At 38.1% G+C, this 25,219-nt stretch overlaps 1 protein-coding gene and 1 long non-coding RNA gene across 2 annotated transcripts; one reads left to right on the top strand and one right to left on the bottom strand.

The window, feature by feature from the left end:
* Positions 1-9,888: 9,888 nt before the first annotated feature.
* On the bottom strand, positions 9,889-20,990 carry LOC100712135 (myosin-7). The gene is made up of 39 exons (XM_019347877.2): positions 20,896-20,990; positions 20,664-20,700; positions 20,061-20,269; positions 19,839-19,982; positions 19,594-19,750; positions 19,473-19,500; positions 19,276-19,387; positions 19,088-19,180; positions 18,924-18,987; positions 18,617-18,715; positions 18,429-18,532; positions 18,190-18,328; positions 17,658-17,776; positions 17,425-17,574; positions 17,153-17,323; positions 16,716-17,025; positions 16,479-16,558; positions 15,958-16,163; positions 15,752-15,875; positions 15,538-15,674; positions 14,962-15,217; positions 14,621-14,863; positions 14,370-14,546; positions 14,137-14,282; positions 13,956-14,046; positions 13,471-13,860; positions 13,243-13,369; positions 13,048-13,166; positions 12,771-12,967; positions 12,508-12,691; positions 12,268-12,433; positions 12,061-12,185; positions 11,645-11,953; positions 11,349-11,552; positions 10,964-11,260; positions 10,754-10,858; positions 10,555-10,650; positions 10,280-10,414; positions 9,889-10,015 (listed from the first exon to the last, which is right to left on the bottom strand). Exons 3-39 carry the CDS (start codon positions 20,259-20,261, stop codon positions 9,995-9,997), a joined length of 5,826 nt encoding a protein of 1,941 aa, XP_019203422.1. The 5' UTR covers positions 20,262-20,269; positions 20,664-20,700; positions 20,896-20,990; the 3' UTR covers positions 9,889-9,994.
* A 2,746-nt stretch (positions 20,991-23,736) lies between these two features.
* On the top strand, positions 23,737-24,898 carry LOC102081642 (uncharacterized). The gene is made up of 3 exons (XR_266898.4): positions 23,737-23,838; positions 23,990-24,127; positions 24,829-24,898. It is a non-coding gene; the product is annotated as an uncharacterized LOC102081642 (long non-coding RNA).
* Positions 24,899-25,219: the final 321 nt, after the last annotated feature.

The following is a 25,219-nucleotide window of genomic DNA, read 5'->3' as shown; positions in this document are numbered from 1 at the left end:
TTGTTGTGTCATTTCTTCCCACATTTCTCTCACATATTGACAAATTGTTTTCCACCAGTACAAGGCCATCAGCAGCTGTCAGCGGATAAGAAATGCTAACAAGTTTAAACCATTGATGCGTTTGGTGGTAATGAAATTAATAACAGCTGCACTAGAGGGGCAACAATGAGACAACCCACAAAACAGGGATGTTTTACAGGTGAGGTTTTCAGGTGTCGAGGTTTGTTGTGTGTCTCAGGAGCATTGAGGCGATTCCAGCAGACAAGCAGTTACTGTAGGAGAGCTGGACAGGGTTGTATGGTCCTTAACCCATCAGCAGGAATCATTATCTGCTCTCCTTTGTGCAAGGAGGAACAGGATGAGCACTACCAGAGCTACTAAATGACCCCCAAACCACTGGTGTGAGTGTCTCTGACCAAAATCAGAAACAAACTCCACGAGGGTGGCCTGAGGGCCCAACGTCCTCTGGTGGGCTCTGTGCTCACTGCCCAGTTCTATGTAGTCCAACTGCCATTAACCAAGTACCAGAATCTACTAATGGTGCTTTTTACAGATGAAAGCAGGGAGATGAAAGCACCCTAATGGATAGTGTGCTATGGGTGTGATGTGAGGTATCAGCACACACAAATGAAAATTATACTTCAGTGAATCAGTAGATTTGAACATGTTAATCGATGCTAGCTATGATATTAATCAGAAAAAACTAGTTAATTGTAAATTCATTGATCTTAATGTTATTTTAATCTAACTTTATGAAATCAGAAAAAAATGCTTCAAAACTTTTTGCTGTATTAACCTCATGAAATATTAGGAAACTATAACATTTTGGCATGTACTTTGTCTGGTCTGTTTAAACAAATGTACCCACTTTGAACGAGTGTGATATTTTTGGCTTTGTCGTCCTGTTGGCTGCTACCCTCTGTATCATGTTACAACCCACCTCATTTAGATAGCAGAAGCATAGGAGAGCTGGAAGACCCAGATGAACAAAGCATTTAGAACTAAATAGGAAAATTTAATAAACAATTAAATTCTAAGTTCTATAGTAACTGATGGTACTTGTTAAACTTTAAAATCAATTTACCCAATTTAGGATGGGTAATGAAAACCCTACCTCTTCTCATAATGCATTTACCTGACTGTATTACCACTAAAATACATAATTATTAGTACTGTTTCTATAGTTCTTTTTAGTGGTGGATGATGAAATTGGACAAGGGTTATTCTCTGACTCGTCAACTGCAGAAAGGACAAAATGAAACCATGTTTAACTCGAGTTGGTGCTTGTCAGGTGCTCTTGAAGTCTTCAGTAAGGAAGACTTTAGTTGCTGCAATAGAAAGAAGACAAAAAAGTAATTTGATGACACAAATCAGTGGTGCAGATAAAACACACTTTAGCTGAAACATAGCAAAAGTGCAAACTGTTCTGAGAATGCGGGGACATTGCTGTGACTTACTACCTTAACCTGAACCTTCTGAAATGCTGGTCTTTGGACATGTTTAGTTACTAGAGCCAAGGAGTTGGTCTACTTCATTAGTTTGGTGTGTTTAAAATTTCTTTTGCTGTTCTAGGCTAATTAGGCTTCATTATGTGTTTACATTACAGCTTCAGTTCCAGGTGACTTCAAGTCAGGATGTGTCAGAGAAAGAGAGCAAAAAGAAACAGTTTAGACAGTGAACAGTGAACATGTAATTAAAAAGCCAATGTGTGATTGTGGCGGACAGAGAGGTTGTAAAAAGAGCATGAAGAACCAGGTAAGCAAATAGGGAGACAATGAAGTTGGGTGAAAAAAACAATAACTATTTTTCACAAAACATTTTACATGTATCTTATGAATGGTTTATGCACTTTCCAACAGTACTCTTAAAAAATACCAGTGAACATCCTAAACAGAACTTTGGACATCCACTGAGACAACCAAAGTTGGGTGTGGGTTAATAATGGTCACTGTTGACCACAAATATGAAATTTAAAAAAAATGTATAATAAAGATTAGCTGAAAATAAGCCATGTGGAGACCAGAACTTCTAGAAGTCAGATGTCCACTTGCTTCTCCCCTCGTCCTTGCCTTCTGGCATGGCATTGTATCTTTGAGCACAAAGATAACCTGTGAAATTCCTGCTGGCTGCCTTCAACGCGGTGATGTTTTAGTGGAAAGTTTAGGAACCACTTCTGACGCACAGCAGAGGAGCAAACAGAGAAGCTGCAACAGGTGATCATTAAGTGACGGACAATAATATACTGTACAGCCATTTGAACTAGGGAACAACAACAAAGTATACTGTACTGTACTGTCCTGTTCAACAAATGCAATAAAGGGCAAGGCAAGAAGCAACCTATTTTAAATGTGAATTTTATATAAAAATAACAGAGACATGCTTGTGAGACAGTTAAACTTCTGCAGCACAATCATTTTGTAATTGTATTTTTATCATCCAATAAAAAATGATGGCTTACACCATTAACTTGATGCTACCAATTGAAATACCTCTGTTGTGCACAAACCCAATAGTTATCCAACAGTGTTATCATATTTGATCCTGTACTGTTTTAAAGTCTCCAACCACTTTATAACAAGTCCGATGTTACTGAAGGACTTATTCCGACACACAAGGGAGGCGTCACTTGTGATTTTGGTGCCAGCTGCACTTTATTCACACTCTGTATGCAGTCCTCAGGCTGTAGGAATCTCGTCTGCTTGGCGCAGCCTACTCCTTTGCAGCCACTCCAACTCGGCTCAGTGCTCCTCTTTCAACCAGTCCCAGCAGACTACTGAAATAGAGAAGGCATCTTCAACTAAAAGCAGCAGATCACAACCTGTCACATACTTCCACCACCTGACTTAGGCCCGAGAGCCGTCAGACCTAACCTGTCACTGTGGATGATAACATCAGACACTACCAGATAGGTGGCAGCATGTACAGGGTGCAGCAGGTGCACTCGGTCCATGAAGCGCTGGAAAGGGACTGGGGCTCCGAGCAAGCCGAAAGCAAGTGTGACGAATTGGTAGAATTTGCATGGTGTGGAGAAGGATGTTCTTTTCTTAGTCTCTGTTAGTCTCTAGTTTCAATAGCTCTTGGTCAAATCCAGCATGATAAAAAAAAAAAACAAGCAGTGGCTAACCGGTCCAGGAGCTCACTGACCCATATAGGCCCATTTGTCTTTATTATAAGGCACATTAAGTGAAACAAAACAGTCAGATAAGTCAAGCTTTACTCAACTCATTCTTCTTGCTTCCTCCACTTCCATACCATTGATTCATTAATGTTGAATTCTCACGCACCTGCTCTATTCCCATGTTGTTGCAGTATATTAATGACTAACCTCGTATTGTGGATGGATTATCTCAGTTGTTCTCAGTTTGGTCCGTTTATCCTGCCATGCGATTGCATATGTCCATAACCATCAGGAATCCTCACATTAATTTTTATCAAGTGGAATGAGGTTAGCATTCATCCTCCAGCTTCACTGTGTTATGCTAACATATGCTAACATAGCTGTGTCGCTAGCGATCACGTAGCACATCATTATGTACCAGCTAGTCCAACTTCAGTAACCCTACAAAAGTCACTGCTGTTTAGTTTTCTGTCTTCATTTATGTTGGAAGTGATATCAGAGCTGTACGTTTTATTTTTTCAGAAATCTCTCAGTCAGAACATGCTATATCACGTTTAGGTGGAAACTAGCAAGCTAACTTCCTGCTAACTTCTAACTCTGTTAAATTTAATAAATTCTGTTTTCATGGATGCCTGGATATTAAACTTAATTGTTACACCTGGTAAACCAGCAATGCTGATCATTTTATTAAAGATGAAAGAATTTAGTTTTTAACTCTGTGATGCCGCAGTGTTCGTTTGACTTTGGGATCTGAAACGGACGGAGTTTCAGACCCAGATTACTCTGCGAGGCTCCTGACTACGTGGCCGTAAAGCTCCAACAATGCATCAAGCGGTGCGGCTTCGTAGCTGACCAAAGTCGTACTAAAACATTTTTTGACAGATTTGTGAGGGCTGTGTATCACATAAAATCGGTTCGAGGTCAGAATTCATACATAAGGCGCTATGTCGATTTTTGAGAAAATTAAAGAATTTTAAGTGTGCCTTATGGTGCGGAAAATACGGTAATCTCTTTTCCTTCATTTGCAGTGTGTTTAGGCTCATTGTCTAATAAATGAAACTGTTGCCAATCAAAGGCTGTCCAGATGGTATTGCATGGTGGATCGAAATTTGACCATACTTTTCTACATTTAAAATTCACTCAGTTTTGACATGATCCCAGAACCACTGGCTGAAATCCAACCCCAAACCCTGACAAAGCCACCAACATGTTCTAAAGATGGCTATAGACACCCACTGTTGTACCTGACCTCTAATGGATACATTGATTTGAACTAAAAATTTCAAATTTGGGTTCATCATTTTGTCTTTGTCCGCTTCTCTTCCTTAAGAATGGGATCTTGACAGCCAGCAAGTAGTAGATGAAGAACTGAAAGGCCAGATGCATCTCTCAGGTCTTTGCTGGATTCTTTTCCTATTTCTTCAGGACATGACTTTCATATGCTCTTTATCTGCTGTAAATAGTTCTCGTGCACACATAATTTACAGTTTTCATCTGAGAATCACCTTGCTGGAAACAAAATGCCTAAAGATACAATTTAAAATTGTTTTTTTGTGAATTGATTGTTATGATGTTAAGTGGCTTAAAAACACAACAAAAAACAAACAAAAAAAACAATTCTTTAATGGTCAGGTACATGGAATCAACTGAAAATGAGAAAAAACAGCCAATCTCTGGAGAAAAAACTTTAACAGACCTGTAGAAAAACTGGAGAACTATTGTTCAACACCACTTTAAATATTTTGCTATTTGGAAGCAAATTAAATAAAGACGATGAGGGATGGGTCAAAGCTTTTATACAGAACCAAAATATCTAATCTAGATGATAACAATGGTGAAACTACTTGAAAGACACTTTAAGGGCTTAGCTATTGTAAATATGTAACCATTACATTTAACCCACCAAAAGTCAGAAATTGTGAAAGAGGACATGCCTTAAGTAGACCAACCAGATATGATAGCAGCCTAGTATGTGCAGACTATATAACAAGTTATCCTTTGAGATGGAATAAAATTCTGAATATATGTGTACACATGTGAATACAAGTAAAGGCTGTACAACACTGTCCTCAGTTTTTACTGACAAGCCAAGCAAACTTACATCATTTTGGGCTGTCAGATATGTATTTCTAGGCAGAAACATCGCAGGGTTTCTCCAATGTGTCCAAATATTGGAACCCTAGGATTGTTCAGCTATGTAGTATTTCACCCAGGATTAAACTATGAGTGAAATATGTCTCACTGTTGCAACAAGCTGCACTCAGTAGAATGCTAACAACGTGTTATTTTCGTGTTATAAATTGTTACCTTTTAGACTTTAATATTTAATGTACAAAATGGTCAAAGTGAAAAAAAATATTCAACCAACTGTGCATAATTCTTGTTATTTAGCTTATTTAGATCATCAAGGTTCATCTGTTGTAACTTACAGACAGCTTACCCCACTGAGGTATTGCTTACATGAAATTATAATGCAAATCCTCTGACAACACTTGCTGAAGCAGTTCTGCACTGGTTTGGACAGGTTTATACACATTTACACTACTGCACCTGATGCAGGGAACACAGATAAAACTACATGTGTCAGATTTAATATTAATATTAATTTTTGCATAATATTATGGCTGTGGCAACCATAAGGCATGACTAAATAAGGGTTTGTTGCAACACATGTACAGTACATACCTAGTATTAATAGAGGCCTAGAACTGGCTTAAATGAGTTGTGCAGTGGCATGATGGATATAGACTGAACATGTACATGAAAACTAGCTATAAAACAAGTAAACAAGATTGTTATAGTGCCTAATTTTAAAGTAATAATTAAAAATTACTTATAAATGAAAGGTTATCCTTTGTAATTAGGAAAGGGGGGTTATATTTCTGCTTACTTTTAGCATATTCTGCATTTTTATTATAATTGCACTTCAGCTATTATTGACATCTGTAATGGATGTCCACAACAGGCAGTCTCTGATATACCAATACTTTAACGGTGAAGATTTCTTAGCCTAAGCTACAACTGGAAATTCTATTGATCAGTCTCCATACAGTGGACATACAGTATATAATGTTAGCAATGTGTCAGCCCTCATACCAAACTTCTGAACTCCTTTACTTAGTTCTAATCTATTCCAGGCTCCGTCAAAGGTCCCATTCCCAGCTGTCCAGAATCCTTGTATCCTTGTCTTCTTCAATGACATGTATATAGAAGGGAAGGTGTGAGGCACCTTGTCTCTTAAGTTTGAAGTCTGAGCCAACTGTGGTTTCAGATGTGGTTGCTATTGTTAGAATGCTTGATATTTACTGAAGGTCACTTGAGGAGGTGTTGAGCATTTGTCCCTGCCTCCATATGCCTCCATATTTGTATTACCCTTTCTCCTTGCCTTCAGTTAGACAATCAAGGAGTTCGTGCTTGGTGTCTTTGCAGTCAGTTCTAGAAGACTTCTGTACATTAAAAAATATGTCTGCTGTTGAAGACTGAATTTCTGTTGAACAGATTAACTGTGCAAGGTATGGTTGAACTTCATCAATCTTTATATAATGTATTTTTTTTATATTTAGTGTACAGTTAATGCCTATAAATATAAATAATATAAATACCATATACATTTTTCTATTTACAATAGTTTGCAAAATATTGTTACAATTGGACAGGTGTAATCTGTCCCCTCGTTTCTTTATATTTTGCATCCAAGAAGCAGGACTTTCTGGATAATGTGTAATTTTTGTCAGAATGTTGCATGAATTAAAATAATTTAATTTGTTTGAAATTTTCTTACCCTTTCCTTCCTTTAAAGGTTGTTTTTATGGGAGAACCAGAGGAATGAGACAAACTCGGGAATTGCATGTCACTATCAAAGGTGAGTTCTTGGGAGAATTGCTGTTTTGATTTTTATAACAGATCACAAATCAGACACTTAACTATGCCAATGTAGATATGTGCATATGAGCACATATGATTATATAGTTGAATTACGCAGTGGATAAAAGGCCAGACTACTGTCTATATCAGTGGTCATTATTATAAGTTACCCTTGTAAGTAGGACAAATTTTTTTTTTTTTTTTCTTTTTTTTTTTTTGTTTATCATAAATGTTTTTTAATAACCAACTCTGAGCATTAATCTCTTGGGATATATTATAGTTTCAGTGACAAAACTAGGCAAATTTAATGTCTATCACATAGAGTAGCAGAAACAAGCATTGGCACCCTGGATGTTTTATCTACTTTCTGGCAATCCACTGGTGAAAACTTCAGAAGGTGCCTTCTGGGAAAAACTTTCCATGGGTCACATGACTGTGTGGGATACTTGGCTGGTCAAAACATGCTGTTGAATCTGAAAGCTCTCATTCCAACTCTCCTTTTGGCACTAGGCTCATCTTCTAGCCATGATTTCCTTAAAGCTTTAGGTGATCCTGAAAAGATGGTCCAGAATCTTTGGAATGAGGATGCAGAAGATCACCTTTTTTTTTTTTTTTTTTTTTTGTCTGTCCCATTTGGTTCTTAAGCTGTCAGAATTGTTGTCTGAAGACCAACAAGGATACCAAATGGATTTATTTTGCCAAATGGCAAATATCCTTTGCCAACAAGGATACCAAATAGATTTATTTTGCCAAATGGATCATCATGGCATTGCCGTATTGGTCCATTTGATCAAACTTTGTTGTTATTATTTATTTTATTTTCAGTTGTTACAGATGGGACAGACATGACGGGGGGATAGGAAAGGGAGAAAGAAAGAGAGGAAGGAAAAGAAAAACAGAAGGGAAAAGGGACAGTGAGAAAGGGCACTTACAAAGACAAAGAGAAAGAAAAAAAAAAAAAATCTCCTGGATCACCTGTTGAGAGAAAAAGAAGAGAAGACAAGCAAAAAAAACAAGTAGGACAAATTCTAAATAACATGGTCTCTTTGCAATAAAGAGCTAACACTAATTAGAAAACTGTTGGAAGTGCTGAGGGTGCTGTGGCACTGTGGGGTATTGTAGGGAACAACTATGTCTACAACTACTAATTGAAAGATAACATTTTAATTTAGTTTTGTCAATGAAAATAGTGAATTTTAAGTTGCTTAGGTTCATTCATGTCTCTAACAATAGTGTAGTTACCAAACTTTTTGTAAACAGGCATGCTGTCACACATGAAAATAGATATGGAAATTTCAGATCAATTAATCCATGAAAAAGGGCGTAAGTTATCAGATGATCAGAATCAATTGATGTAATCGTGTGCATTGTGCTTATAGTACACATGATGCATTCAAATATCTTGGCTGTTTCTTTTACTGTTCAGAGGAGCAGGGAGCTAAACTTTATAGTGTTTGGATGCACAGGGCATGATGAGAAGTTCATCAGTGTGTGACTCCTGAGTGCAGGAACACTGTGCATTGTGCTCTGCTACCATACTGTCTGCCCTAGCTTTGCCTGTATTCATGATAAGTCATGTTCTGATCATCAAGATATTTTGTCAGTCTTCCCATGAGCTAGGTGCCATAGTCACTTTATGTATTTACCCAGTATTTTCTGTATCATTTTTCTCTGATGATTATCCTTTAGTATTTGACCATGATAAAACTGTACTATTGTCATCAGTGTTTTTACTACTGTACTTTACATTATTAGGACAGAAACATGCAAAAAAAAAAAAAATCCAAAACATGCACAACCAATATACATTTCAAAGAATGTATCAATTTAATATATTTCTATAGCTCTTTCCTCGATGGGTGGTGTAGCACCACTTACATAAAAAGATGTTTTCACTAGTTAATTAGGTGGGAAAACTCAGCCACCATCCATTGTCTAGAAACAATGCATTCAAAAGACAGCATAGATCCAGCCAGACTTTAGCCAATCTATCCTGAGAAACACTGACACACAAACAAACACCCCATAAAGCTGTTTAACATAAAGCTGCTTAGTTTCGACTCCTGAGGAAGTTTGATTGAATTACATAACCTTTATCAACTGTTTTCACTCCTCCATTAAGAAATGAACGATTATTTATTGATTAACTTTTATATGAAAGATATGACTAGATTCACATTTTGGACAGAAAAGACAGATGTTTTGAAAGAGGAATGAAAGAAGTCCACTGTGAATGACCATCTTTGAACAGAGGCGGTGGCTTACGACACCAACTGTCTGCCATCTATAATCCAGTTTTGAGATCCCTTCCCAGATGCCTTAACGCCCACTCACATCCTGGCCCATTTGACCTCAGGAAATCACATGATAGGGTGGGGCAGGCATCAGAATGGGTTCACCCGAATCCTTGGCTGATTGTGACCCACACCTATTTTCACACCTTGGCTCGTGTGATTAGGTAGAGGATCAATAGGGGGTCCACGACCTTCTTGGTGACACTCCCATAGGGCTTAAAATATGGGACTCTCCACCATTTGGTCTTAGAACTGAAGAAGCTTCTCGGATGAAACCTGAAGAAGTCCAGACACTTTTCTTTCCAAGCTCCTTAGAATACAGCTGGGTCATAATGTATTTTTTGTTCTGTGATCAAAACCTCTAAATCAATCTTTGAATCTGTAGATTGTATCACATGGTATCCACTCTGCTTTTTTAACCATTTAATAGCCATTTTCACACTTGTGATACATTTTCTTGATTCCAAATTATTCAAGAAAAGTGTATGCAGTATCACGTTATATTCAAGCTGTACTTACATTTTACAGTTTAATTTTTTTAGTTATATTTCTTACATGTAATATTAATTAATAGGACTGTCGCTAATAAACAACAAAAAATTCAAGACACAGTTTCAGATGCAGATTCATTTTATTCTACTGACCAACCAACATGCATAGGGAGACACCATTACTAATACATCCGATGTCTCAGAAACAGGGATTCAGACCATGTGTTTTACTCCTCATCATGACCTTTCTGGAAACAGAAACACAAACAAGAGAGAATGAAATATTGTTAAGTATTATTGGACATATTAATGGTTCACTTTAATTGTGACAAAACTGAAAACATTCAAGTGTTGTAGATTCAATTTCGGACATATTTGTAAAATTAACTTTTAAATATGGAGTTATATGCAAACTGTGAAATGTATCTGTGGATTCTGATTCTGAAAATAGATACATGTGATGTGTCATTATAGAAAAAGACACTTTTTAATAAAATTTTACAGGTACTGACCTTTGACCCTGTGTCACGGCTTTTGACACGTAGTTTGTTGACCTGGGACTCAGCAATGTCAGCTCTTTCCTCAGCTTCATCAAGCTCATGTTGAAGTTTGCGGAATTTGGTAAGATTACTGTTGGCCTGTTCCTCCTGTAGAACAGAAGCACAATATCCTTATGATGACCTGGTGTATATTTTCTATATTTCTATATGATTAATAGGCGAGAAGAAATGATGAACACGTGCAATGCTTTTTTTAGTGTGTAAAAAAAAATGCAAAGACTACTTACAGCTTCCTCAGCAGCTTTCTTGTAGGATTTCACCTTTAGCTGCAACTTGTCCACCAGATCTTGCAGACGGGTAAGATTCTTACGATCCTCTTCTGTCTGGAAGCAAACAAAGAAAAAATTGTATTTCTCTAAGTCAAAGTAAATATGAATTTAATTTATATTGTTTCTTCCCCGATTTTCTAAGGTGACTCAAAAATACCTGATAAGTCAGCTCTTTAATCCGTCTCTCATATTTTCGTATTCCTTTGACAGCATCACTTGATTTCCTTTGTTCAACTTCAACTTCACTCTCCAGTTCTCTGATCTGTTGAACAAAAAGATTACTTATAAGATACTAAATATTTTCCTTGTTTGATGATTTGGTAATTTATTATATCGATTTGACTCCTTTAACACAATTTTGACTTGCCCTGGCCTCGAGCTTCTGAATCTGCTTCTTGCCTCCCTTCATGGCGATCTGCTCAGCTTCATCCAGGCGGTGCTGCAGGTCTTTGATGGTTTGCTCCATGTTCTTCTTCATCCGCTCCAGATGAGCGCTGGTGTCCTGCTCTTTCTTCAGCTCCTCTGCCATCATGGCAGCATCAGTGATGGCCTTCTTGGCCTTCTCCTCTGCATTCCTGCACTCCTGCACTGACTCCTCCACTTCAGTTTGAAGCTGGGATGTATCAGCCTCCAGCTTCTTCTTTTGGTTTATCAGGCTGGTGTTCTGGTGTTCAGATGAAAAATATGATTTTTAAAATTCCTGAGTATATTTTCAATAGATAGTTTCTGTATCAAGTCTTCTCCAGTCTTACCTGTGAGTGCAGTAGCTGCACTCTCTCACTGACATCCAGCAGCTCTTGCTCTGCAAGTCTGCGGCTTCTCTCCGTTTGCTCCAGAGCTGCTCTCAGCTCCTCCACTTCAGCCTGAAGAAGGTTGTTGCGTCGCTCAACAATGGCAATGTTTTCCTTCATATCGTCACTGGCTCGCAGAGAGTCGTCCAGCTGAAGTTGAGTATCCTTGAAGATAAAACCCCCCCAAATTTTAACTTATGTTTCACTTTGGTTTTGTTTTTTGTTTCAAAGAAGTAGAACTGCTCGTTTATTCAGACCTTCAGATGTGCATGGACGGCCTTAAGTTGTTTCTGGGCCTCAGCTGCCTGCCTGTTAGCCTGGCTTAGCTGGATCTCCATCTCATTGAGGTCTCCCTCCATCTTCTTTTTCAGACGCAGAGCCTCATTCCTGCTGCGAGTCTCAGCCTCCAGAGAGCTTTGAAGAGTATCCACAGTTCGCTGGTGGTTTCTTTTCGATTGCTCCATTTCTTCATCTTTCTCAGCTAGCTTGCGCTCAATGTCAGCCTTTACTTGGTTAAACTCAAGTTGGGCTCTGAGAATCTTCCCTTCCTCATGCTCCAGTGTGGCCTGTCACAAATAAAAATTAGACACAATGACTACATAACTTGTAATTAATTAATACTCACAACCTAAAATCTTTCAAATTTGAAAAAGGCCACTATGCAGCAGCTTACCTCTGCTTCCTCCAGAGCTGTCTGTATCTCAGACTTCTCTTGTTCCAACTGCTTTCGAATCTTCTCAAGCTCATGAATATTCTTTCCACCCTCGCTAATTTGTTCAGTGAGGTCAGATATTTCCTCTGAAGGTATATTGTAAAAAATAAATGCCGTTATACTATGAACAAACTATTCACGTATGATTTTAATGGGTAATTAAGTCACCTTGTAAGTTCTTGTTCTCTCTCTTCATGGTCTCCAAATGTTCAAGAGATTCTTCATAGGAGTTCTTCAGTTTGAAGAGCTCAGTGCTCAGAGACCTGGCATCTTTCTGAGAGCTCTCCAGCTCTGTTTGAGACTCCTCGTACTTCTGTTTCCACTCTGCCAAGACCTACAAGAAAGTTTTCATTTTAGACAAAAGATTGACCTTCCGCTTCAGTGAAATAGTAAGTGCCGGATGAAAACCTTGTCAAAGTTTCTTTGTTTCTTGTCCAGAGCAGCAGCAGCAGCATTAGACCTCTCTACATCCACCATGAGATCTTCAATCTCATTCTGCAGCCTGTGTTTGGTCTTCTCCAGAGAGGAACATTTAGCATTCACTGCTTCAACAGCCTCCTCAGCCTCCTGCAGACGCTGAGCCAGCTTCTTTCTAGGTTATGAAAATATTTATTTGTGGTTAAACGCTCTTTACCTTTGCTGAGTTAGTGGACTTAGTGTATTTAACTTACTTGGCCTCTTCTAGTTCTTCAGTCCTCTGGATGGCATCAGTTTCATACTTGGTTCTCCACTGAGCCACCTCAGAGTTGGCCTTGGACATGCCACGCTGCAGTTCAGCTTTAGCCTCCTGCTCCTCCTCATACTGCTCCCTCAGCAGGTCACAGTCATGGCGAGCAGACTGCACTGCATGAGCTAATGCATTCTTGGCCTAAAAGAAAGTGTATCTTTATGCACTGAGTGTACCAATAGTCTCTACCTAATGAGGTTACACTGACGATTATTTGCTACCTTGACTTCTTCCTCCAGTTGTCTTTTCAGGTCTTCAATTTGCTGAGTGTAGGACTGTTTTCCTCTCGTGAGTTGAGACACCAGGGAATCCTTTTCCTCAAGCTGCCTCAAAAGTTCACCTTATTTATGCATAAGATTAAATTCAGTACCGCACACTGGTATGACTAAAATATGCTGTTCAAATCTAATGCATACCGTTCTCAGTTTGAAGCTTTGCTTTCTGCATGGTGAAGTCATTGATGGCACGCTGTCCCTCTTCTGATTTTGTTTTATATTCATTCATCTGGTCTTCCAGAGACCTGCACATTTTCTCCAAGTTGTTCTGTGAACAAAAAGCAGTAGATGGCCAATCATGTTGATGATTATAAAATTAATGTTTGATTTGGCAATGAGAACAAACCCTAATACCTGAAAGTAACTTACCTTTGCCTTGACAATTTGTTCCATATTGGAGACCACATCATCCAGCTCCAGTCTGAGCTCACTCTTCTCCTTCTCCAGTTTCTGCTTGACTCTCTGCAGGTTGTCAATCTGCTCTCCCAGCTCAGCAACACTGTCGGCTTGTTTCTTCCTGAGTGTGGCAGTAGTGGCTTCATGGTGCAGAGTGGCCTCTTCAAGGTCTCTGCGCAGTTTCTGGAACTCGGCCTCCCTCTTCTTATTCATCTCAATCTGGGCAGCTGTCGCTCCTCCAGCCTCCTCCAACCTCTCACTGATCTCCTCCAGCTCTCTGGCCAGGTCAGCTCTCTGCTTCTCCACCTTGGCTCGAGCAGCTCTCTCTGCTTCAAGCTCTTCCTCCAGCTCCTCAATACGGGCCTAGATCAGAGTCAAAGCAAACCTTGACATTTAATTTTACTCCTCCAAACCATATGTTTTTTTTTCTTTTTCATGGGTCTTGTTTGATTCATTACCTGCAACTCCTTCAGTTTTTTCTGGAGCTGGGCACTCATCACCTGCTCATCCTCAACTTTACCATTCAGCTGACTGATTTCAAAATCTTTCCTTTGGATATAAAATAAAAATGTTTTACTTAAGGCACAATCTAAAATGTGTTTTTATTGTTTCATTGTAAACCCGCCCATCTCATCTTACTTTTTCAGCCTCTCTTCGAGCTGCTGCTTATCATTTTCCAGGTCCATGATACTTTCTTGAGCTAACTTGAGGTCTCCTTCAAGCTTCCTCTTTGCTCGCTCAAGGTCCATACGGACTTTCTTTTCTTGCTCTAAAGACCCCTCAAGCTGTGGGGGAAAATAAATATTATTACAATGGTACTGATATATTAAAATTATTATTCATTAACTATTAAAGTCAGTCTATGTTCTTACATCATCCACTTGCTGCTCCAGCTTAGTCTTCGCCTTGGTCAGAGTGTTGACTTTGTCTTCCTCACTCTGCAGGTCATCCAGAGTTTGCTGATGAGCTTCCTGTAAGGCTTTCTTTTCCTTGGTCAGCTTGGCAATGATTTCATCCAATGCAGCCATTTCCTCAGTCAAGTTTTTTACCTATAGCCAAAATAGAGGTTCATTTTAGTAACAGATGAATTTCACAATGACAGTCATTAATAGGTTTGTTGTACCTTGTTCTCAGTGGCATGCTTCTCTTTCTCCACTTTAGCTAGAGTTAACTCTAAGTCATCAATGTCTTTCTTCAGCTCGGAGCACTCGTCCTCCAGCTTCCTCTTCTTAGCAGTCAGTTCTGCATTCATCTCCTCCTCATCCTCCAGCCTCTCTGTCAGTTCTTTGATTTTGGCCTCCAGCTGAATTTTGCTCTTGATCAGCCCCTCACATCGTTCTTCAGCATCACATAGATTGTCTTGTTCCTGAAGATAAAAAGTATGACATACTCATTAAGCAGACAAACAATATATGTGATGTTGATATTTGTTGTCATACTGTAAGAAACAGTCCTTTAACATACAGCCTGAACTTGGAGCTGCAGGTCATTCTTTTCTTGGAGAAGAGTCACCATTTTCTCTTCGAGTTCTTTCCTGCGGGCTTCTGATTTTGCATAAGCCTCTTTCAGTTTGGCAAACTCTTCCTTCATGTTGGCCATCTCTTTCTCAGTCTCTGCTGACTTCAGCAGAGGTTTGATCTTGAAGAACATCTTCATCCAGGGCCAATTTTTGACCCCCATGAAGGCACGGATGTTCCACTGGATCACAAGAAGAGCATCCCTGCAGACAACAGATAATCAGTGTTTGTAAAACTCCCTCATCCACCTTTAATCCTTCATTAAAAATATAAAATTTTTAATATATCATTTACCAAACCCTCACAACATTCTCCTATGCATGTATGTAATGACAGTTGCCGTATTTTTTGTCCATAAACATATGCATTTTGATATTTTGTTTCTTGTTCAAGGTTCAGTGGAAAACATGTCTTGTATACTGGACAGATGATACATTTTAATGATGCAAATCTGTTTTGACATTGTGCTGAACAACATAAACTGAGTTGGCTAACAGAATTTGGCTAAGCTTTGATAAGTTACCTGCGTTCAACAATCTTCTGGAATTCAACTCTTGCCAGAAGGCCTCTTGATCGAGCTTGGATGCCAGTGATGATTAGGGCTAATCTGTCATCTCTCATCTCCTCTAGCTGGCCCAACAGCCCAGCCTTGAAGAACACCTTTTACAGCAACAAATAGCAGAGTCAGTAACAGCTTGTTTCTGTTCAAAGTGTTCTATAAGCATGCAAATACTGACCTTGGTGTGTCCCAGTTTGTACTGGTTGTGGTCTATATCTAAAGAGCCCAAAAGTTTTTCAGCAGCCTTCTTGTTGTCAATAAACTGTCCCTCGGGAATGGCGTTAGGGTTTAAAATACGGTACCTTTGTTAGAAAAACAACAGATGAAAGAGTTGTTTCTTTTTAAGTACATATTAATATGAATATGTTTTAAGAGAATTCAAACCTCTGCTTGAAATCTCCATAGAGGATCCTGTTGGGGAAACCCTTTCTGCAGATCCTGATGCCTTCCAGCACACCGTTACAGCGCAGCTGGTGCATCACCAGAGGGTTCTCCATGGCCCCTGGAGTCTTGGTCTCGTTGGGGATGATGCAGCGTACAAAGTGAGGGTGAGTTGACCTCAAGTTGGTCATCAGCTTGTTCAGGTTCTCCTGGAAGTTTTCCATATGTAAATTGTTGCTATTGCTTTTGACACCAACTACATTCAGTATGTAAGTTTCCTTTTGGGTGTTTACAAAGTAGTTGCCACGGTCGATTTTAGTCAGACTGTTGACCTTTCTAATGCAGCCCACAAAGGGTCTGTGTCGCCTGGTTAATGTCAGTGTCTATAACTTCAAAACTGGGCAAATCACAACAAAGTTTTGAACCAGTATCAGAACAATGAGAAATTCTTGCTGAAGTAATGATGTATAACTCAGTACAATCTCTCCTTTACATTAAAAAATAAAAATTTATACACATCTTACCCTGTGCAAAGCTGATACAGTTTGGAAGGAAGAACCTTTCTTCTTGCTTCCACCTTTTCCCTTCCCACCAGATTCCTGAGCTAAAAGAAAATTATGTCAAACTTTATTGAGAGAACCAACAGATGACAACACATTTTAGGGACATTTCAAATCTGTAGAAAAATTGATTACAATACTGTTGTTGTTGGAAATTATTATTGATTTCTAATTTGATTTCACTATGGGATGTCAAAATACCTGAATCAGCTCCTGCATATCCGGCAAAAAGCAGGGATAAAAGCTTAAGGTTAGACTTCTGGAAAAGACCAACAACAGTCTCATTCAGAGGATCCTTGTTCTTCACCAGCCAGTTGTTGATATTGTAATCAACAGTTCCAGCGTAGTGCACAAGGGAGAAATGAGCCTCTGGTTTTCCTTTGACAACTCTGGGCTTCTGGAAGTTGTTGGATTTTCCCAGGTGGTTGTCGTAGAGCTTAGCTTTAAAGGTGGCATCACTGGCTTTGGGGAACATGCACTCCTCTTCAAGGATGGACATGATACCCATGGGCTAAGATAAATATAATGAAGAAAAACAATTTTCATGACAAAAATTTTAACATACATTTTAGTTTTAAGAATAACATGCACAAACACTAGGATAAAAATAGAAATGTTTTTATATAGTCCAGTGTCACCTTTTCAATCAGGTCGATACAGGCCTGCAGATCCATACCAAAATCAATGAACTCCCATTCAATGCCCTCTTTCTTGTACTCTTCCTGCTCCAGTACAAACATGTGGTGGTTGAAAAACTGTTGCAGTTTTTCGTTGGTGAAGTTGATGCACATCTGCTCGAAGGTGTTGAACTGAAATGAAATGGACCACAGTATGTTCATGATTTAAAATGCATCATTACATTAGGGATTACCATTTATAAGATTATAAGAACTTATATTTCCAAACTCACATCAAAGATCTCAAATCCAGCAATGTCAAGCACACCAATAAAATACTGGCGAGGCTGTTTGGTGTCCAGGGACTGGTTAATCCTCACCACCATCCACAGAAACATCTTCTCATACACTGACTTAGCTAGTGCACCGATAGCGTAGTACACCTTAGAACGGAAATATGTGATTCAAAATAAATGGTGTGTTTTCATTAAATCAAAGCTTGACAAAATTCCCCGTAACTCTGTACCTGGGCGACATTCTGTCCTTTGGTGACCCACTCGTTTCCTACTTTGACTCTTGGGTGACAGAGACCTTTGATGAGGTCAGCAGAGTTCAGGCCCATCAGATATGCAACTTTGTCAGCATCTGAGAAATAGTGATAGTGATGCATTTTTTGCATATTTTGTTTTGCACAGTTTAAGACATTCTGATAAAAATAACATCATCCATTTACATTCAGTATTTTTTACTTTACATTGTACTTTAACTAATGATTGGTTCTCCCTCAGAGTTGTCTGTTTTTCCGGTGGATAGTGGCTCTCACCATGGTTTCTTGCATTTCCAAAGCCTAAGAAATTGATTTTTAACCCTTTGCACACTGATAGATGTCGTCTGTTTTAGAGGGTTTTTTTTTTTACATTGTTGTATCCTTCACTTTGTTAGGTTCTATTTAGCTTCTAATTAAGTGATTTCTTGATTCAACAGGTCTGGCATTAGTCAGGCATCAGAGTGCCTAGTTATTTGAATATAATCTATTATGTTATAATTATATTTTTTACCTTCAGTACCATCGGCCTCTGCCTGCTCTTCTCTCTGCTTCTGTTTAAACCTCATGTTGCCATAGTGCATGATTGCACCAGTAAGCTTGTAAATACTGTTCTTCTCTTCTTGAGTGAAGCCCAGAACATCAAAGGCTTCCTGAGGGAAATCCAAAACATAAATATTTCTATTTTCTTTTTTGTTTTATTAAATGAATTTTTGACTAAAATTGCTGCAGTGAATCTGAGATTCATCTCACATCAGTGGCCATCAGCTCTTCAGAATCATTGATAGAGGCTACTGTTGTCTCTCCTTGGGAGATGAAGGCGTAGTCATAAGGGTTGTTGGTGATGAGCAGCATTTCTAAAATTAAATAAAAAATGTTTATTTCACTATGAAATGTACAATTGAGTACAACTCAAACACCTGTTCTGTATTCATACTTACCTAGAAGTTCAGGCTTTATCTGAGACAGGATCTGGTAGAAAATGTGGTAGTCCCTCTCAGCTTTGAGCTGGAAGGTCACACGAGACTTTTCCAAAAGGTCTGAATGAGTTATCATAAATGGTATGAAAGTGTGAAACACAGTAACAAATTTAATAGAGTTTTTCAAAAGTTTAATTATAAAATAATCCCCCAGTTTTAAACAGGCTTTGCATGGTTACAGCACTCTTGGTTCATATTTGCAGAGACCTTCAACCAAACAAAAAATGGCTCAGAAAATGGATACATGGATTATCTTAATTTTACTTACAGGTCTCGATGTCAGCCGAGGCCAGCTTTCCTCGGTTGTCAAAATGAATACGGATGAATTTACCCTGGGAGGAAAATGTGTGTTCAGTTGTAATTTTGGAATATAAGTAACTTGTTTATAAATGTAAACAAGTAGTCTGACATCAGTCAGATACAGATTCTCACAAATCTGGAGGAGTTGTCATTCCTGATGGTCTTGGCATTGCCAAAGGCCTCTAGAGCAGGGTTAGCCTGGATGATTTGATCTTCAAGGGTTCCCTGATTTAGTTAAACAATAAAGAACCTTGAAAAACAGCAATATTTTGACTATATTGTGTTTGTGTAACATTAAGAAAATCTTGTCTCATAAGAACCTTTTTCTCTGCAGCCGGATCTTTCTTCCCAGCGCTTGGGACAGCAGCAATGCTGGCAAAGTACTGAATGACACGCTTGGTATTGACAGTCTTTCCAGCTCCAGATTCTCCACTGAGTGGAAAAAAGACATACATTTCAAGACCAAGAAGTATAACTCTTAACTGCTGAAAAGACCCTTGTTGGTAAAGTTACTTACGTGATAAGGATTGACTGGTTTTCTCTGTCTGTCAGCAAGAGAATATCAGAAAATCAGGGAAAATGCAATGATGTCCAAACAAAATGTCAATCAAGATGAATACTAAAAGGGATAGTTGTACCTGCCAGCATGTACTGGTAGGCATTGTCAGAGATGGAGAAGATATGAGGAGGAGCTTCACTCCTCTTCTTTCCTCTGTAGGCAATAACCACCTCCTGGTTGTAGACTGGCAGCCACTTGTAGGGATTGACAGTCACACAGAACAAGCCAGAGTAGGTCTGCCATATAAAGAGAAGGATATTAAATTTTGTTTGAGATGCAAAAATGTTATTTCACTAAAGATAACTTTCAAGTTTGGTAACTCACGTAGATCATCCATGCTGCGTAACGCTCTTTGAGGTTAAACAGCACAGCTGGTTCATGGAGGAAGGTGAACATCGCCATGTCTTCAATTTTATCAAACTTAGGCGGGTTCTGAGGGTGCACATCGCACTCCTTTACTGTGACGGTCTGCAAAAAGAAGTACCAGGTATTACACAAAGCTAAAAACTAAAATACATTTGAATGGAACTGATATGATGAATATACCTTTCCAAATTCAGTGTCGACGGTGACTTTGTCGCCATCGCGGCTAGTGATGGTTGCTTTAACGTACTCAACTTCAGGGTCAGGAACAAAGCACTGTTTTTTCATGTCAAACGGGCGAGTCTGGGCCTCCAGACGCTCCTTATCTGACTTTCTCAGGTAAGGAGCCGCCGCCCCAAACTCTTTCATGGCAGCATCCCCCATATTTGAACCTTTAAAAAGATGTATATTAAATGTAAATAAGCATAAGCATATATTACCTAAATTCATGTAAGACCCAGAAAAAATGCACACAAAGCAGGTTTAGTAACAGAGACATAAAAGAATTTCTAAAAACAAAAAAAAATATTTATATTCTTGTATATCAAGCATTTCCGGTAACTTTTAGTATGCAGAAGGCTCAAATTAACGTGCTATGCAGCAGGTCTTTACATGAGATGCAACTACCATAGATGTTTGTAGTGTTTGGGTATTTAAGACCAGCAACCCCAAACAGACATAATCACAAAAAATGCCCATTCTTTTTTGACATGCACATGCATCAATAGAAAAATGCATTGAAGTTAACTGATTCAGAAATTCAACAAATGTAGCTTTGAATTTTACCTAAGGCGTTTCACTCCACAGGAAGTAACGATTTGTGCTATTTATATGAAGTACACAGAAAGGAACCAAAGATCACATATAACATCACAAATTCATTAGAAATTTGACAGCTAGGTTTACAGAAACAGGAGTCCTGTCACTCAAATAAATTCCTAACCTATTACAAAATATAGCTAGCAGCAGAAATTTTAATATAATTAAAACTTTTATACTTGTGTGGGTGTTCTCTTACCTCTGACTGTCAACCTTAAGAGAAATGACTGATCCAGTGGCTGACCAGGCTACCTCTCCATTAATAAAGGTTGTAGGTCAACCAAATATGGGAATGAATATCAGAGAAATGGCATCCAGGTTGTCTATCACAAAAAGCATTCTCCAAATTGGGTAGAGCCTGGAGCAGCTATTTGCTGCTCTCACATTGTGAGCAACACACTAATGCACCCGCATGGACATGACAAAGAAGGGTGAAGGAGGAGGTGGGGGAGGCTAGGACAGATGGTAGTCTATCTATCTATCTATCTATCTATCTATCTATCTATCTATCTATCTATCTATCTATCTGTCTATCTATCTGTCTGTCTGTCTGTCTGTCTGTCTGTCTGTCTGTCTAATTCTAAGTATCTAATTAATTATTTGTCTCAGCAAATAAGCCAAAACATCATGAGATAGAGATTCAGATATTTTAACCAGGGTTTCTATATATATATATATATTCTATATAATTATATAACAATAATTAGGCAGATTTTTTTTCAGGATGAAAAAAGGGATATTTGTTAATTAGAAGGTAGAGCCACCATGTCATAGACTTTTGCACTCTGTAGTCTGTTCAACATATGAATAAAGCAGGCTAGGATTTGTGTCACTTTAAGCATCTTGAGATCTAAAGTTCAACAATAGTCTGTAAAGCGATAGGGTGTAAAATACATTTCAAGAGGAAGAATAAAGAGCAGCTGTTGTCTACAGAGAGGCAAGACAAGGCCAAGGTCGCAGCTGTGAAGTCCCTTTATTATCACTCACCACTGTTCTCAATTAGATCTACACCCTTAGTCTAACCCTGGTCGCTCTGCATTCTTTCCTTTTCTTTACCAACAATAGATGTGTTCAGATGCAATGCAATCCAACCCAAGTTTATTTCATGAAAAAAGGGAAACAAAGGGCTGTAAGTTTTGTACCAAATTAATATTAACAAAATTATAACTCCTCTATTTTACTAAAGAGCATCTGTAATATGATTCTTCATTTAGCTTCCGTTATCTTTCTGCAGTTCAAGCAAGCAAGCATATGAATGGTTCACTGCAACTTTCATGTGTTGTGTTTGTGGGGTCTTCATTCAGCAGTATGAGCAGTATAATTGTGTTGCTATGCTAAAATTTGCAGTAAGTCATATTTAATTGATCAACGTGCATGAGCTCCCTAATAGTGTGTCACACATAATACGTGTGTGTATATTCTCTGTTAACTCGTCATCAGCTGTTTCTGAACAGAGAAGAAAAATCTTGGTCCATTCAGTAGATCAGTAGTACAATAGTATATAAAATGGGTTTTTGTTGTACTTGCATGTACATCTCTTTGGTCTTACAAATAATGTTGCATTCCCTTTTCCTCTACACAGTTTTAATAACTAGACAATATGATTTCTGGTGGAAGAGCAGTGGGAGTTTTCCTGATGCTGGACTTTGTTTGTTGGTTATTGTTGTTATATTATTATTATTGTTATTATAAAATTATTCATTTTGTGTTTGAACTCTGTCTCTATGATAAACGGTGTATAAGGAAATACACACAGATGAAAACGTTTAATTTCATTTTTGTATTGATTAATTAATTTTGCAAAAAGTTTTAGCCCAACATAAATTAAGAGATCTACATACAAGGTGTTCTTAATTTTAGAGGTCATAACTCTTCTAACAAGAATGCAAATTATTTTTGTCTTTCTCCAATTGTAACCAAAGCACATCAGGATCATATCAGTTTGGGGATAGATGAAGCAAACCTTTTATTTCATTTAGTTTTCTATGAAATAAATGACTTTTTTGCCACTAGAACAAAAGATGAGAGGGCACAAATGACCCCTGACTACGTAGCTAATGACAAGAAATTTAAACAGTAGCGAAAGATTTAGAAGTTTGCACAAGATTCTGTTGTTTCAAACCTTTTGAGTTGATTTAACTTACACACACACACACACACACATATATATATATACCAAAAAATTCTCATTGTTGTGATCTATATACTTCAACCTGCTATCAAAAGTGACATGCAGCGAGTGCCCTTGGCTGGCTTCTGTTGACATGGAATTGTTTTCTTCCCTTTATCCTTGAGCACAAAGATAACTTGTGAAATTCCTGTTGGCTGCCTTTGAGGGCTTGGCGGTTCAGAGTATAGCTTGGGGACAGCTTGTGACGCAGGTAGTTGAGACCGGTTTGTATTTTTTCTTTGACCAGCAGCAACAGGTGATAACCTCAAGGGAACATAACAATATGCTATATATACTATAGCAAGCATATTGTGGGATAATATATCATTTATATAAAGCAACATACTAAATTAATCTACGTTCAGTGCAAAATGCATGTATAAATAAACCTGTATGTGTTACAAACGAAACCCCTAAAACAAGACAAGGAGGGCAAATCAGCTTTCATAGTTTCTCATAAGTTTCTTTTCTTTGTTTGTTTGCTGTTTTTTTTTTTTGTTTGATGAAGGTCTGATGAAGGTCTGGCTCAAATTAAATCTTTCTAGAACCTCAATTATGTGACTTTCTATCAGATGCCATTTCCTTCTCCTTTACTTATCCTCTGTCTATTCCAGGCCCTAGGAGAGCACTCTTCCAGCCATTTAAGGTCTCATTCCCAGCTGTCCACGGTCTTTGTGTCTTTGACTTTTATGATCACATGAGCACACAAAAGAAGGTGTGAGGCACCTTGCCTCACTTAAGTTTGAAACTAGAGCCAGCAAAGCTATTGGCAGAATTTGTCCTATGTTACTGTGAAAGGTCACTTCTAAGTGGTGTTGAATTTTGACAGGCTTACAGGAGTTGATTGTTCTCCTCCCTTGTCCACTTCTCACTCATTCAGACTATGGACCTCTCTATAGGATCAAGTCCCGAGTACTGCTTGTCTTCAGATGAGGTAGTGACCAGGAAATCCTCTGATGAAATATTGAAAAGGTACTCTTGGCCATTTAAAGATTTTATTATCAACTTTTTGTTTTACTTTATGTAGAACTTCTAATTTCTGATTGTGGAAATGGCAAAAATAGAAAACATTTCTTTTAGACCTAATATGTTCATATTGTCAATGTACTATTTCCTCTTGGAGGACACACCAAGACCAGACTATCTGCTGCCAGTCTGTCAAGTCTGCTTGTATCCTGTGCTCCAAATGGCCCTCCCCAGTCTGGCTCCAAAAAGAGAGTGCTTGTTACAAGAAAGAATGGGCGCTACTACTGATGTGAAGGTTAGTAGTTTTCACTTTTATAGTTTAGTTTTTATTATTTATTTATGTTAGCCTGTAGTCATATCAAAATGGAAAGAAATAGTCAGAAATAATTTGTTGTGTCTCTGGATAATGTCCAATTTTCTATACCCAAAAGAAGTATTGAGAAGATGGCTTTTATTTATGCAAAAAGAGTAGTCTGTGAGCTTGTTTTGTTAATTATCTATTGTGGGTGCATGTGGAGTAGAAATGTCTCACTGTAGTTCACTTATCAAGCACTGTGTCATTTACAGTTCTGTACATAAGCATATTGTTCTTAGGAGCTTCCTAGAGTAATAATAATGATAATAGTTCAAGACTACATTCATAAAATTCTTCTGCATTTTCTAGTTGGTAGTGTCATTTAAGTAAGTGTTATACGAAAAAATGCTTATTTGAATCAATCAACCTGAATTCTGTAGTCCTCTCTTCACATGTCATTAATTATTCTTTTAAAGTCTTCTTCAATGCCATTGTCACCTATTTTAATCTCATTTAAATCCAGAAAACCCAAAAAACATTTTAAAATTTTTTTTAGATGACACACTACAGGGAAATATAAAACATATAAAATGCCTGAAAATCCAAATAAAATGACAAAGCAAACTCTTCTTATCATGTAACATGTAAAGTAAGTTTCATTACTTTCACATGACTTTTTCCAACTGCCTTCTTTATCGTAGTACAAGAAATGGACCCGTGAGCGCCATCTGGTGGTCATTTGATGTTTGACTGACTTCTGATGAATGAGGTATAAAAGCTGCTTAGTAATAATACCTTTGTCTACCTTACAAAATAAAGCACCTTGAGGCGACTGTTGTTGTGATTTGGCACTATATAAATAACATTGACTTTGCATTAATAATAGTCCCAATGGGAAACACTTTGTCATTTATAAGCTACACATAGTTTTCTGCCACACATTTTTATTTCTAAAAGCTCAAAGAAATTGATTTAGTGACCATGGTTTCGAATTTTGCATTCTCTAGTAGTATTGAATACCAAAATGCTTTGTTTATTGTAATGTATTAGTTTTTGTGATGTTGTCTGAAGTCACAGTAAGTACAACTGACT

The sequence above is a fragment of the Oreochromis niloticus genome, linkage group LG18, assembly GCF_001858045.2.
Source record: "Oreochromis niloticus isolate F11D_XX linkage group LG18, O_niloticus_UMD_NMBU, whole genome shotgun sequence".
NCBI lineage: Eukaryota > Metazoa > Chordata > Actinopteri > Cichliformes > Cichlidae > Oreochromis > Oreochromis niloticus.
This window is presented reverse-complemented; position numbering and strand designations above follow the sequence as displayed.

Coding starts and splice junctions, on each gene's coding strand:
- LOC100712135 (XM_019347877.2), bottom strand. CDS start 20,261: ATGGGGGATGCTGCCATGAAAGAGTTTGGGGCGGCGGCTCCTTACCTG. Junction 19,751..19,838: donor ACGCAGCATGGATGATCTAC/GTGAGTTACCAA, acceptor TTTATATGGCAG/ACCTACTCTGGCTTGTTCTG. Junction 10,651..10,753: donor TTAAAGAGCTGACTTATCAG/GTATTTTTGAGT, acceptor GTTTGCTTCCAG/ACAGAAGAGGATCGTAAGAA.